Genomic DNA, 14,934 nt, shown 5'->3' with positions numbered 1-14,934 from the left:
CTGAGTTAATGGAGGGCTGTCTGAAATACTGCTTAAGGTACATTATTGTAACAAAGCACACAAAGTTTAAGACATACATTCCTAACTTGCATTGGAATACACTGCAATTACTGTGTTTGTTTGTGCAATATTCGACAATGGGGAGTGATCTGGCAGGAATGATCAGACGTCTCTTCAAAAGCCAGACTTGATACATTTTTTATAACAATCATTGCTGCCAATCAGGTCCCTTGAGTTGGGTTTTAAGATCCACTCAAGGGACCTGAATATGAAAATCTTCAGTTCCATCCCAGTGCCGTATTGAGGAAATGCAACGCGGTCGATGATGATTCTGCTCATATTAAATACTCACACTGATGTTGCATTTTCAGGTGAACTTATAAGAGTTCCCTGTGCTATTTTGAAGAGCCGAGGAATTATAGAGAGTATCCTACTCAATATTTATCATTTAGATCGCACGAGGATAGGTGGTTCTGCTGCAAGTAAGAATTTAATTGTTCCATTTCGGGACATGTGACAATAAAACACTCTTAATGCTACACTCTTGACACTTGAGATTCTATAGTCACTATCACATAAATGTTTTGGGTGCTTCCTGCACATGAATTACACTACACTGTGCAAAAATTGGCTACAGCGTCTTAGAATAAGAAGAGTCATTTTATTTTTCTTAATGTAAACAAAATCAGTTCCCACTGTGAAATCATTCAGAGAGTCATACAAAACAGTAAAGACCCTTCAGTCCATTGAGTCCTTGCTGATACTCAGCACACATTGACACTACTCCTACAGTAATTTTACTCTTCCCAACATGCCCATTAATGGGCCCAGATTCCGCCACTCACCAGGAGAGGAGCGGGAATTTACACACGCCAAACATGCATCCGACCCTTCAATTCTACATGTCATCATGATGATACTCAATGAACAGGTAACTCTGCTAGTAATCTGTCAGTACTCTTCTGTCCACTGTCTTCAACCAAGGAGCAAGGGGTGCACCAAAATAATAAGCACATTTATGGCATGTAAATCACTTCACCAATTTCCTTGCTGCACTTGATGAGAGGGACGGGCTATATAGCAGGCAGTTAAAAAGACTGATGGTCTTTGCTCTGGACGAGGTGCTAAACTGAGGCCTGAAAAAGGGTCTTGACCAAACCATCACTTATTCCTTCTCTCCAGAAATGCTGCCTGCCCTGCTGAGTCACTTTGTGTCTATCTTCGGCTTGAACCAGCATCTGCACTTCTTCATTCCCTTGGCACCATTCTGAAAAAGGGAGACGGATATTCATCGAAATCCAGTCAATTTTTTATCGCTAAATCAACTCTGAGGCAGAATCGTCTTTGTGGAAGGTAGACACAAAGAGATAGCCACTGTTTATGGAGCCTTGCTGTGCATAAATTGGCTGCAGCTCTTTGTTCTTTGCAATATTAACTGCACTTGGAATCACAAAATCAATAGTACAGAAACGGTGACCTTGTTGTTCAGGTCGACTATGATGCCTATTAAAGCTCATCCCATTTACCCACACCTGTCCGACTGCAAGAACACCATTGGCTGCAAAGCGCATTGGGATATCCCATGGCTACGAAAAGCACATTAAATGTGCAAGTCTTTCTGTCTATTCGTACTGGGAGTCTGACCAACTTAGTAATCACTCTGTATGTTTACAGCAGCATTAATAAAACCAACATATATTTTTAATAAAACGTCTCTGGTAGAATAAATAACCCCTGCAGCTGAAAATTCAAACAGTGAATGACTTGGTATCGCCAGTAGTTTTGAATCAATGCATGCCCTTTAAACTACTGTGTTCTGCAATATATTTTGGCTTGTCATTTGCTCCAATTAATATAGCCTTTATGTGACACATTTCAAAGAAATTTGCAGATAGCTGAACTACAGCCTTAACAATCCACTAATCTCCCTAATGGTAGACTATTAAATAATAAACGACTGATGTGGAGGAAATGAAAATAAACTGTTCAATTACTGTTACTTAACCTGAATTCATTTGGCCCCACCAACTTTCGAATGCAGGATAATTACACAACAGATGATTCTATATCTTCATCTGGGAGTATATTCTGTAGCTGAGGGTGGTGAATCTGTGGAATTAATTGCCACGGATGTCTGCGGGAGGCCAAGGCAATGGATATTTCTAAGGCAGAGATGGATAGATTCTTAATTAGAACAGGTGTCAGAGGTTATGGGGAGAAGGCAGGAGAATGGGGGGAGAGATGGATCTGTCATGATTGAATGACGGAGTAGACTCGATGGGCCGAATGGCCTAATTCTGCTCCTATCACTTATGAACATATGCTCCGGCTTGTTCCTGCTGTGCATGCTTCACCTTTCAGTCAACACACCAACCACATTGATCTTCAGTTGCACCTAAGGATGGGCCAGGCAGCCCTGTGGCCAGCAGTGGGGGATGGTATCAGAGGACGGGAAGAGGAACAGGGGGAAAATAGCAAAGATTGATTTTGGAAGGCAGGGATGTTGAGGAAAATTAGGGTGAGAAGAAAGGAGGAATGGGATTGGGATGCAGGGGAGTAGGGGTGATGAATGGACAAGGATGTGATCATGGATGTTTCTGCTGTGTGACGGTATAGGTTGGAACTTATCTGGCGAGTGGGGTATAGGGGGATGTATAATGGGACGGGCAGCAAAGGACAGGGGAATGCGGAGTCAAGACGATTGATGGAACACTCTAGCTGGAGATTGGGGACTGCCGACAGACTTAATGTGTTTTATATTTAGGTGTAATATTATTACGTGTACCAAGGTGCAGTGAAAAGCTTTGTTTTACATGCTGTCCAATTAGAACAGATAATACTAATATACAATCAACTCAAACAATAGATAGAATAGAGAAGAAAATACAGAGTGTGGAATATGGTTCTCCACATTGGATTGCAAGAGCTCAATAGACAAAGTCCAATGTCTGCTATGTGCGGGGGGGACGGGGGGGGGGGGGGGGGGGGGACACCAGGGGGGGATAAGTCGTTGATTATGTCAGCTGTTTTTCTGAGGCAGCGTGCAGTGTACGTTAATTTGATAGTCATAAAGGCACACTAAAAAACATCCAAATAAAATCAAATAATTAAAAATCACTTGCCTTAGTCTGTAACCACCATTCCCTTTCTATTGAAATGTATTTGAAGAGTCTCTTGAACCAGATGACATAGGTTTAAGGTGAGGGGGGAAAGGTTTAACAGGAACCTGAGGGGTAACCTTTTCACAGAAAGTGTGGTAGGTGTATGGAACAAGCTTTCGGGGAAGGTATTTGAGGCAGGTACTATCGCAACTTCTAAGAAACATTTAGACAGGTACATTGATAGGACAGGTTTAGAGGGATATGGACCAAATGCAGGCTGGTGGGACTAGAGTAGATGGGAAGTTGGGCTCAAGGGCCTATTTCCATGCTGTAAAAGTGCTGCTTGAAAAGATTGCAGTGAGAAGTGGACAATAAAATCACTGCAGTGTGTGCTCCCACACTGACCTCCATGTGGAGCGAGGGTGTAGTCAAGGTAATGGATGTCAACGGCAGTTTCCTGCCAGTATTGCTTCACAAAATCCAAATCAATAAACAAGTCTATGCTGTGGCTTCAATTTACACGCACAAACATGAAACTTGGGAGAGAGCTGCAAGGTTTTTGTTTACACTCTGGAGAGAAGCAAAATATATCCAGGATGATTCCTATTGATGGAATGTATTATTGTTCCTTTATTTATTCTCTCAGGTTCGAAGCACGCTGGAAGAAACAGTAATAAAATAAGGGAATTTGCTTTGTGAGTCCAGTTCTGTATTCGACTAGATCAAAGCTGGTGTTCTCAACTTCAGCTTCCTAGATTCTTAACCTCTTCCATGATGCCCTTGCACTCAAATCCACTGTGACCGAACACCTGTGTTAAATTTAGGAATTTGAGCTGAGGTTCTTATATCACTCCTGTGAGGGACTATTATTCCTAGGTCATGTCAGGGTATTGGACTTTCCAATCAGGGTAATGAACTTCTCAACTGCAACCTTGCCATGCTTCCTCAGGGTTAACTGATGGAATGGGCCACACCTCACTGAGCTTTGCCTGCAATCCAGGTTAGAACTGATGGTTAAATGGCACTAAAATCTTGGACTTCTACACATTAAAAAAATAAATGCTTCATTCCCAAACTTGGTGAGTGGTAGATGGTGTTGCATCCACCACATGGTTCGTTTGTTGGGTTCCCAGCTGTGGAACTTCTCAGTATCTGCCCCCTCCCCAACCTGGGCCCATGGATTATTCAACAAAGGAAAAATTGACTTTAGAGGTACAGCAGGGACACAAGCCCTTTGCCCACCGAGTCCGTACTGACTAGCATCACCCCGTACGTCAGCACCATCCTATACACAAGGGACAATTTACAATTAACCTGCAACTAGCATGTCTTGCGAGTGTGGGAGGAAACCAGAGCACCTGGAGAAAACTTACATAGTTACAGTGAGAACGTACAAACTCCGTCCAAACAGCACCTATAGTCAGGATTGAACCCTGGGTCACTGGCACTGTAAGGCAGCAACTCTACTGCTGCATCACAGTGCCATTCTGACTTCTTATGGAATATTTTTGTGTTTGTTCTGTGGTTTATATATTTATAAAGTAACAGTTGTAATTTGTACCCAACTCAGATATGACTAAGCACAATCTTGCCCATTGAGATCACCTCTCCTTGTCCTAGACCATTAGGGATCAGATAAATGCCTTCTCAGGAGATAATTTTCCTAATCCATGCATATCTGGGAAATCTCAAGTTCAACTTCAGCTCTGAGGTGAATTGATGCTCTCAGCTGCAGGAATATTGTTACCAGGAATTGTAAGCTTTATGATATTTTGGCTTGGAATATAGCTGGGAGCAAATCAACCCAGCTTGTGGTTTGTTTGCCATTTATCATCTTCCATTGGGAAGCAGAAGATCTGATGCTGGGAAAAGGCATGAGCAGTCAAATAAGCATAGCTCTGACGTAGAATGTTATACTGACACTTGCTCTCAGATTGTATTCATTATGTATATATTCATGGGAAGGTACTGGTGGGGGATCATTGATATTTCAAAATTATACTTTATTTATAATTTATACTGTAAGCGCTATTGGTACACTTCTTACTCTACATCATTGTACCATCAATTCAATGCGTTCTCTTACATTGCCTTTCAAGTTTCTCTCTTCCACAATGCAGCTATGAGGCAACTCTGCCCTACTGTTGCCAGGCACAGTCACTCAATGTCGTCATGAGTGTCTATGGAGTTCAACTAGCAGGATTCATTTACCTCAGTGGACTGCTGAAGAGCTGTGGACTACTTCTCAGGCATTACCAATGCTCAACACCAAATTAAAACATGAATTGAGCTATTGTTCTGTTTTTTTTTTTGAAAGGTAGATACTTAGACCATCAGTGCAGGAAGGAACTGCAGGTGCTGATTTACACTGAAGATAGAAACAAAATGCTGGAGTGACTCAGCGGGAGAGAAGGAATGGGTGATGTTTCAAGTCAAAACCCTTCTTCAGACCATCATTCAGATTTAGGTGAATCACTTTTAGAAACAAATCAATTTTTATATTGATATGTCGAGATGGCACTGGGTTGTACTTGAGCATTTGGAATTTGATTTTTAATGGAAATGAATTAATTTGTTCAATGAATAGTGAATAATCAATTTAACTGAAGTAACTTGCTTTGCCCCCTTCACACAAGTAAATAAAATGATTTTATAATCCATCTGCCTGCATTATATCATTAAAAATTCAGCATACTAAAAATTCTGGAACGGATAATGAATCTGTAATTAGCACAGAAACCTCTCGAAGGAGTGGTCAAAGGATTATGAAAATTAAATGTAATGCATTACTTGAATAATTGCAAACAAGTTAATGTATTTTTAAAACACATTATATTTTCTTTTCCATTGTTAAATAACAGATTCCTGAGCAATCAGATATATATTCCCGGGAATAGTCCGTTATGTTTTGCTGTAAATATTCAAAAGCTATTCTGGAAAAGGCCATTAATTTAGATATGTAGGTAAGTTGCAACCAGTTAATCAACAGGACAGTGTAGTAAGGAACTACAAATGCTGGTTTATAACAAAGATAGACACAAAATGCTGGAGTAAGTCAACGGGTACGGCAGCATCTCTGGAGAAAAAGGTTGGGTAATGTTTCAGATCGGAACCTTTCTTCAGAAAAAGGGTTTCAACCTGAAATGTCACCTATCTTTTATCTCCAGACACCCATCGAGTCACTCCAGCACTTTGTGTCCATCATCAACAGGAATGGTGACCTACCGATCTCGAGCAAAGATTTGCCTATTGCAACAAATATCTTTAACAACAGCCTTTCACCCCAACATTTGCTGCTGTGCACTTACATGCACACTGTACCTTTCCCTGCACTGTTACATTCTGAGTTGGGTTTTCAAAGGTATTATAGGAGTGTCATTTTTGAATGTGCATGAATTAAATTGTTCTTCACATTTAGTGCGTGGCACTACAGCAGTTAAATTCTATTTCCCCTTCTCCTTCTCGCTGAAAGAAAAAAAAATCTTCCAGGTGTTTTCTTTCATTAGAAATGCAGTGGAGTTGTAGATTTTGTTCATTTTATAGTCATAATAAATGCATACATGTTCAGCGAACATTATTCCTAAAGGCATAGAATTGAAAAGAGGGAAGTTATGCAAAGAACGTGCAACCCTTGAATAGACCGATTTTCTGTTTTACAGATCATCATATTACAAAAAGATAGAAGTAAAGGAGTGGATAATTTACAATGATAATAAAAGAGTATATGTATCAGGAAAAGGTGAACCAACTGACTCTTTACTGTTAAGCAAATGTTGAGGTATGGCCCAAATAGATCTTTAAAATGATGAAACGTCTTGCCAGGCTGGGTGAAGACAGAATGTTCCAACTTGGGAAGAGCACAACTAAATAATAAAATAATCACCAAGAAATGCAGTAGAGAATTCAGATAGTATTCCTCTAATGACGGAGTGGTTTAACAGAACTCACTGGCACGTGGAATGGTTGAGGCAAGGAGTATTGGTGTAAAGAGGCAGAACACACTCATCGGCCCATTGAGTCCGCTTCAACCAGCAATCCCCACTCATTAACACTATGCTACACAAACTGGGGACAATTTACACTTATGCCAATTAATCTACAAACCTGTATGTCTTCGGAGTGTGGGAGGAAACCGAAGATCTCAGAGAAAACACACACGGTCACGGGGAGAACGTACAAACTCCATACAGACAAGCACCCGTAGTTAGGATCAAACCCGGGTCTCTGGTATTGTAAGGCAGCAACTCTACCACTGCACCACCGTGCCATTTGATTTTGGTCAGGCTTATTCCACCAGTTGAAAACTCTGTGCAACTGCATTGCAGTACTTGTCCTTTCTCCATAATGTATCAAATTACATTAAACACAAAACCTGGAGCAAAGTGATATTTGGCCCTATATTGGTCTTTTCTATGTAGGAGCTAAATTTTTACTTCCAGAATATTCCATCCAGCCCAGAAATAAGAAAAGGTGCAAGCTCCACGATGAGGTTATACCACAAGCCTCGCAGCGAACTACTGGAGATGGAGGGACAGGTTATGGAACAATAGAAAAGTAACAAGTTTGGTGTATGGGTAGCTTTAATTTTCCCAATATTCACTAGGTCTTCGTTAGTGTAAGAGGCTTAGGTAGGGCAACATTTGTGGTTCGTATTTGAGGTTTTCTTGAAACTGCACACGGAATTTCCAAGCAGGCAAATGGCCATACCAGACCTTATAATAGGAAATGAGCCAAGCGATTGGAATTTTGGGAGCATTTTTTAGAGCATTTTGGGAATAGTGATGATAACTTTGTAAGTTTTATGATAAGACTGGGGCACGGGAAAGTGCTGAATTGGGGGAAATAGTTAAATCAATGAAAGGAAAATTACAACAGTATTAGGCAGGAACTGTGGAAAGTGGATTAGGAGTGTCTCTTATTTGGGTTAGTGCAAATTCATCACGTGGAGGTTATTTAAATGCCAGCTAGTCAGAATTCAGGCCCAACCTGTTCCTGTGAAGAAGGAAAACAAGGATGGCCAGGTTCAGGTACTTTGGTATTATAAATGTAGTCAAAAAGGAAAAAAGAAGCAGATGTGTGGTTTTGGAAGCTGAAATTAGACAGAGCCTTTGAGGAATATAAAGAAAGCAGGAACAAAGTTCAACAGGGAGTTGAGAGGCCATAAAAACACAAGAATGGCTATGGAAAAGTAGATCCACTCAAGGAGAAAAGACGGAATTTATGCTTGGAAGCAGAGATGATGAGTAAGTACTAAAAGAATAATAGACTATCCCAGGATATTGAGGGAAACAAGAGGAGATTTCTGAGACATTGACAGAGATCTTTGTGACTTTTGAGCAATAGGACCTGAGGACTGGAGAATAACCAATGTTATTCCATTATTTCAGAAGATGAATAGGGATAACCCAACAAATTATAGACACGTGAGCATCATAATAAATGTAGGGAAATCAAAGAATATTCCTACAGGTGACATATATTTGCATGAGGCTGAGAGGGAAGACCTGATAGAAGTACAGACAATTATGAGAGGCAAGGGTGGGGTAGACTGTCAAAAGCTTTTTCCCAGCTGGAAATGTAAAGATAGCGGACATAGTTTTAAGATGAGAGGGGCAAAATGTAAAAGAGGTGTGCAGGGCAAGGTTTTTATATAGAGAGTGGTGGGAGCCTGGAACACGCTGCCAGTGGTGATGGGAGAGGAAGATACTTTAGAGGCATTTAAGAGGCTTTCAGATAGGTGCTTGGGTATGAAGGGAACAGAGGGATATGTGCAGTCAGAGAAGATTTAATTTAGATTGTTGTCATGTTCGGCACAGACATTGTGGGCCTGAGGGCCCGTTCTATGTTGTTCTTTGTTCTGCATAAGTGATAAATTTATCCAGCGATAGGTGACCTGTTGAGGCCAAATATCCATTTTTAAAAGCTGCTTACAGTTGTACATATTGTAAACATTTAAAGTCAATACTTTAGGGCAGAATTCAAAGTGTGCTTCTTTATAAACAGCGAGCAGATTCACGGCGGTACATTCGTCCTTCATACAATATTAATAGATACCTGAATGCCAGCTCCTTCCGGGACTGTGATTTTCCACAAACAGTTCAGGCTGTTCTGATAAGGATCAGGAAAACCCGGTGATAGAATTGTGCCCTTTCGCTCAGTGAGATTTCCTCCACAAGGAACTGACAAGAGAAAGATGAACAGGTTTCATTAAGGCAGAATAAGAAGAGAAGTATGTCTCAAATGTAAAGTTACGATGTGGTCTTATATCAACATTTCCTCCAGTTTGTCCATAAATCGCTGAACAAGTTAATATTGGTTTACAATGTTTAACTGCTTATCAAATCAAAGGCCCAAAATAATGCAATGATGCTTCTACAAAGGAAGAAATATTAAAAATAAAAAATATTTACATTTTTCTTCACTGGGTGACCTTTTAAATTTTTTTTTTCAAAGTACAGAACAGCCTACATGCCCCATGATATTATGTACTAAATCATCTGTCAGAGCTGAACAAAGAGCCCTTTTATTGGAGACATTACCCACTGAGATAATACAAATTATTACGAGATCAGTTTTATCCAACCACTGGACAAATAATGCTTTGCAACATTGTGTCATAAACAAGAAATCTAGTTTAATAAGTTAACACCTAAAGAAGAGACTTTGCCAGATTGCAGTATTTTCCACTAAAATATGGGCATAATTCATGCTTTACACATTGTAATATTTTCCATGACATTAGGTCTTGCATGAGTGAGATGAGTCAATGAAATGTGAGGAGTTGGTCACACAGATAGTTAAAGGGTGTAAGTTTCAATTAAAGGATAATAGGGTTGGGAAATGAAACAAAACAAGATCGCAGGTGAGGGTTAGAGTTACCGGTTACAAATAAGACATAAACACAGGCCAACCAAAAGGAAGACTGCTTTCGACACCCCAGCAACAGCCCCGAAGGAGGCATACTCTTTCAATACCACTACAGATGCACCATACAGTCGGGTTGCATCTCAGCTTGGTTTGGGGACGGCTTTACCCCCAGAGCGCAAGAAATTGGAGAGAGTTTTGAATGCAGCCCAGTCCATCCAACAGCCAGACTCTCCACCACTGACTTCACTGACATTTCATGCTGCCTCAGGAAAGCAGCCAATATGATCAAATACTTTTCCCACCCCAGTTATTCCTTCTTCATCCCGCTCCTATTGGGCAGAAAATAGGGAACCTTGAAAGAGGCATCACCAAACTCAAGGACAGCTTTTCCCCCTCTGTTATCAAGCTTTTGAACAGCCCTTCCATAAGCAAGGGTACTGTCCGATTCACCTCTACCCCATTGCAGACTTTGGACTTTGACTCTGGAACGGTTGCACAATAATGTATAAAATTATATTCCGCACTTTGTATCTTTTCCCTCGCTTCACTTACTCTACTTAAGTTTTGCTTGCTTGTATTTATATAGGGTATTATCTGATTTGATGGGATAACAAAGTGTTTCACTGCACTTTGGTACATGCAACAATATTAAACCTAACCTGACCTAAACCTGAAGTGTTCAGATACTCTGGTAAAGACCTGCTTCAGTATCATTGTTGGGCATTGTGGGGCCCACGTGTGCTCGGTACAATATCCTCTGTGCTGTCTTTGTGACAACATTTATCAAATGTGAGGAGAATCAAAATTTCATTTCAGGAACCATGGTGCCAGTTGCAATATCTAATGGAATTTGTCTGCTCCGTTTTCACCCTCCTTAGCTGATGGACACATTCTATCTGAACACCGTGGAACAATGATAATGACAATCTGGGATAAACGTTTCTACATTTTAAACAGGAATTTAAATAGGTCACCACTTAAAAGGCAAATAGAGTCTTATATGACATATATGCTTTACGATTTATTTACATGAAAAAACAAAAGAATAGAAGTAGCAAGAGTCTACTTGTCCCTGTTGCTGTTTCTCAATTTTATATAATCATATCTGATCCTCTATCTCGTCGACCTTCCTGCCTGATCCCTATATCTGACGATTGCTTCAGTGTCCAAAAACCTATCAAATCTCTGCAATGAATATACTGAATGTTTGAGCATTCAAGCTCTCTGGAGCAGAGTTTAAATGATTTACAATCCTCTAAGTAACAACATTTTTCCTCCTCTCAGCTATAGATGGCTGTGCTTTTATCCTGAGAACATATCTCCCCGTTCTTATTCTCCAGCCTGTGGAGACAGGATCTTTGTGCTTACTCTGTCAATCTCTCTCAGAATTGTAAACGTTTGAAAGAGATCACTTCTCATTCTCGTGAATTTTTAGTGATTTTAAATCAATCTTCCTCAGTCTTTCCTCACAGCACGTAACCTTCTTCCTGGGAATCGTACCATGCTACACTGACTCAGTGCAGTTAAATCTGCCTAAAACCCCTGCAGTCCAAAAGGTCTCTTGCAGGGTTGCTGTGCCGTGTTGCAATTTTTCTTCAGTGAGGCCAAGGTCCATTGAACTGGGCCGACTGAGATGCCATAGCACATTTTGCAACATGCTATATAAAGCGTACAAGTGGAAATATGGGCTCAGGGACAAGTTGAGAGGTTATCTGCCTGGGACATAGTCGGAGCTTGGTGCTGCAGAAGGCAGGGCGTATGTTGTGATGGCTTTCTGGACAACATGCTCCTTAAAGAATATGTTATGGGGAAAGGTGGCGTTTGGGAGATATAGACAACTGATTATGACTGGCACGTTGTAGATTCATAGAGAAATTCATAGAGAAATTCATGCAGTTATACATGATGGAAACTACCGTTCTGCCCAACTTGCCTTTCAAGATGCCTAAGCTAACCTCAGTTGCCTGAAACTGGTCCCTACCCCATCTACACCTAACTAATATGCTTGTGAACATTGTACTTGCACCTGCCTCTGCCACTTCCTCTGGCAACTCGTTCCATATATCCAACTCCCTCTGTATGAAAAACTTGTTCCTCAGATTCCCTCTTCTTTCATTCCCCCACTCCTGGAAAAATACTGTGACGACCCTATCGATACCATTCATAATTTTATAGACCTCTGTAATGTCACCGCTCAGCCTTTTTTTGCTCCAGGGAAACTTTACCAATCTCTCCTTATAATTATAATCTGATCCTTTCCCACTCAACCACCCATTTTCCAGGCATTTTCTCCTGCAACCACAGGACCTGTAACACCTGTCCTAACATACCCTCTCCCATGTCTATCTCTCACGTCTACCTAGCACCCCTTGCAGTTGAGGCAGATGATTATGCGCACCTCTTCCCACCTATTGGGTTCAGTGTTCCCGATATGGCCTCCGTTACGGTCAGACCAAGCGTAAACTGGTTCACCAAACACCTGTGCTATGTCCGCCAAGGTCTGCTTGATCTCCCAGTTGCAATCCATATTAATTCCTCTTCACATTTTCATAACAACCTTGTGTTTAAGAAGGACCTGCAGATGCTGGAAAATCGAAGGTACACAAAGATGCTGGAGAAACTCAGCAGGTGCAGCAGCATCTATGGAGCGAAGGAAATAGGCAACGTTTTGGGCCGAAACGTTGCCTATTTCCTTCGCTCCATAGATGCTGCTGTACCCGCTGAGTTTCTCCAGCATTTTTGTGTACCTTCATAACAACCTTTCTGTTGCCTGCTGTCCTCATTACCAAAGATTTCAAATATTGAAATCTACAATTTCAACTAATACCCCCGCTGTTTCCCCATTCCCCTCCACCTGATGTAAACACATTTCTCCCATCATTTCCCACCACCCTAATCACCCTGCTCCTTTTCCCACCACTACACAATCTGAGTCACATATTTCCCTTTTATCGCTCTTCTTTCCCCTCCCCCCTGTTCCGTTCCACCCATATCCCTCCCTCATGCTTAACAATCCCCTCCTCTTCTTAATGACACCCTTTTGACTCCTTTTCACCTCTGCCACTGTCGCTTGTTCCGTCTATTTGGCAATCACCCCCTCCTCTATCACTTGCCAGGCTTTGCCCCACCCTACAGTATCTTTCTTTTACAGTTTTTTCCTGTCTGCTCAATCAGTCCAACAAGGGGTCCTGACCTGAAATGCTGTCTGACCATTCCCTACCCAGAGACTGCCTAAACAACGGAGTTCCTCCAGCTTTTAGTTTTTTTGCTCTTGTACAAAGTGCCACAGCAAATGAAGGTAAGCATAAACTGTTTACCTGAGTTTCAGGGAACTATTTATTTTTGCCCTTTGGTCTCTCTGCTCAACAACACTCTCCAGGGCCCTTCCATTCATTGTATAAACCTTGGCCTAATTTCACTTCCCAAATTGGGTCATCACTCTTGTCAGAGTTAAATTTCACCTGCATTTCTTTGCCCCCGTTTTCTGTTGCAAACGTTCATATTACAGTACAGAAAATAACAAAACAGATATTGTTCTTTATTTAAAGCATTGTTTTTCTATCTGCATATATTAGTGCAACGTCAAAAACTGTCAGCGAGCTACTAATGTGCAAATCCTAAAATATACTGACTGACATTTAACTCCACAGAAACAGTTTCTAACACTCAATCCAAGTCAATGATGTTAAAGTATGAGTTCTGGCAGATTGGTTAACCACATGGGATTACGCCGCTGAGTTCTAACTTGTCCTAATGTACACAAGCAAGAATGTTCAGAGGTGGAATGCAGCCACTCAGGCCAAGAACAGCACATGTTCGAGGCACCTACTGTGGAGCAAATCAGGCTGTGTTCTCTTAACCTCTACAGTGCAGGAGGGCACTGCAGATTCTGCTTTAAACCAAACACAAATAACTGTAGTAACTCAGCGGGTCAGGCGGCATCTATGCCGTCCGGGTGGCATTAACATTGAATTCTCCCAATTTTGCTAGCCCTTGCTGTCTCCTCCCCTTCCTTAACCCTCTAGCTGTCTCCTCCCACCCTCCCATCCGCCCGCCCTCGGGCTCCTCTTCCTCGCCTTTTCCTTCCTTCTCCCCCCCCCATCAGTCTGAAGAAGAGTTTCGGCCCGAAACGTCGCCTATTTCCTTCGCTCCATAGATGCTGCTGCACCCGCTGAGTTTCTCCAGCAATTTTGTGTACCTTCAAGAAATAGGAGATGTTTCGAATCGAAACCCTTCTTCAGACAGAGTCAGGGGAGAGGGAAATTAGAGGTATGAAAAGTTACAGAACAAATCAGAGCTGGCACCGATGACCAAGAAAAAAAGGAGCCCACAATGGTCCATTGTTGGCTGTGGAAGAGGTGAAAATGAACCTACAGTTTAGCCCATCATTGGACAGATTTGGACATGTTTCTATGTTTCTAAAACCAATGGTGGGTATAAATCAGTTAATGAGAATAGGCTTTATTCAGATCTAAGATATATTCATAATTTCAGAGCCTACGGTTACAATACTAAATGCAACAATTAATAATCTACCAGTCATCGTCTGATGGCCTTACATTATTCAATATTTAAATCATTGCAATAATTCCTTTGATTGGTTTATTACGTGTTCTCAGAGTTTAACCACTGGCTATAACAAGTTAATGTTAACAAATCTACCAGTTTTTGATCATTACCTGAACAGCTTGGAGAAGAGTCATTCCACTGTGCCAAGGCATCAGGCACAGCCAGGCATTTGATGTTCTGGGAACCCTGAAGGGCGTAGCCTGGGTTGCATTCAAAGTGGATAATGGCCCCAACAGCAAAGTCATTTCCAATTCTTCTGCCATACCTTGGTTCAGGTACGGAGCTGCATTGTGTGGCACTTGTGCGAGGCACAGCTGTAGATGAATGAATGGAATAACTCAAAATTCAACTCTCAATTTCATCATCAAACAATGGATAGAATTCAAGCAGAAAAAAC

The 14,934-nt window shown here is 41.3% G+C and overlaps 1 protein-coding gene across 1 annotated transcript in view; it reads right to left on the bottom strand.

Annotated features, from left to right (window-relative positions):
• Positions 1-14,934, bottom strand: part of csmd2 (CUB and Sushi multiple domains 2) — a 577,487-nt gene that overhangs the window by 223,166 nt on the left and 339,387 nt on the right. Inside the window, 2 exon segments of the mRNA XM_055656152.1 lie at positions 9,156-9,280; positions 14,648-14,851. Of these exon segments, the coding sequence (XP_055512127.1) occupies positions 9,156-9,280; positions 14,648-14,851 (329 nt within the window).

Source organism: Leucoraja erinacea, chromosome 26, assembly GCF_028641065.1.
Source record: "Leucoraja erinacea ecotype New England chromosome 26, Leri_hhj_1, whole genome shotgun sequence".
NCBI classification, from domain to species: domain Eukaryota; kingdom Metazoa; phylum Chordata; class Chondrichthyes; order Rajiformes; family Rajidae; genus Leucoraja; species Leucoraja erinaceus.
Note: the sequence above shows the minus strand (reverse complement) of the source record. Positions and strands in the feature narration are given on the sequence as shown.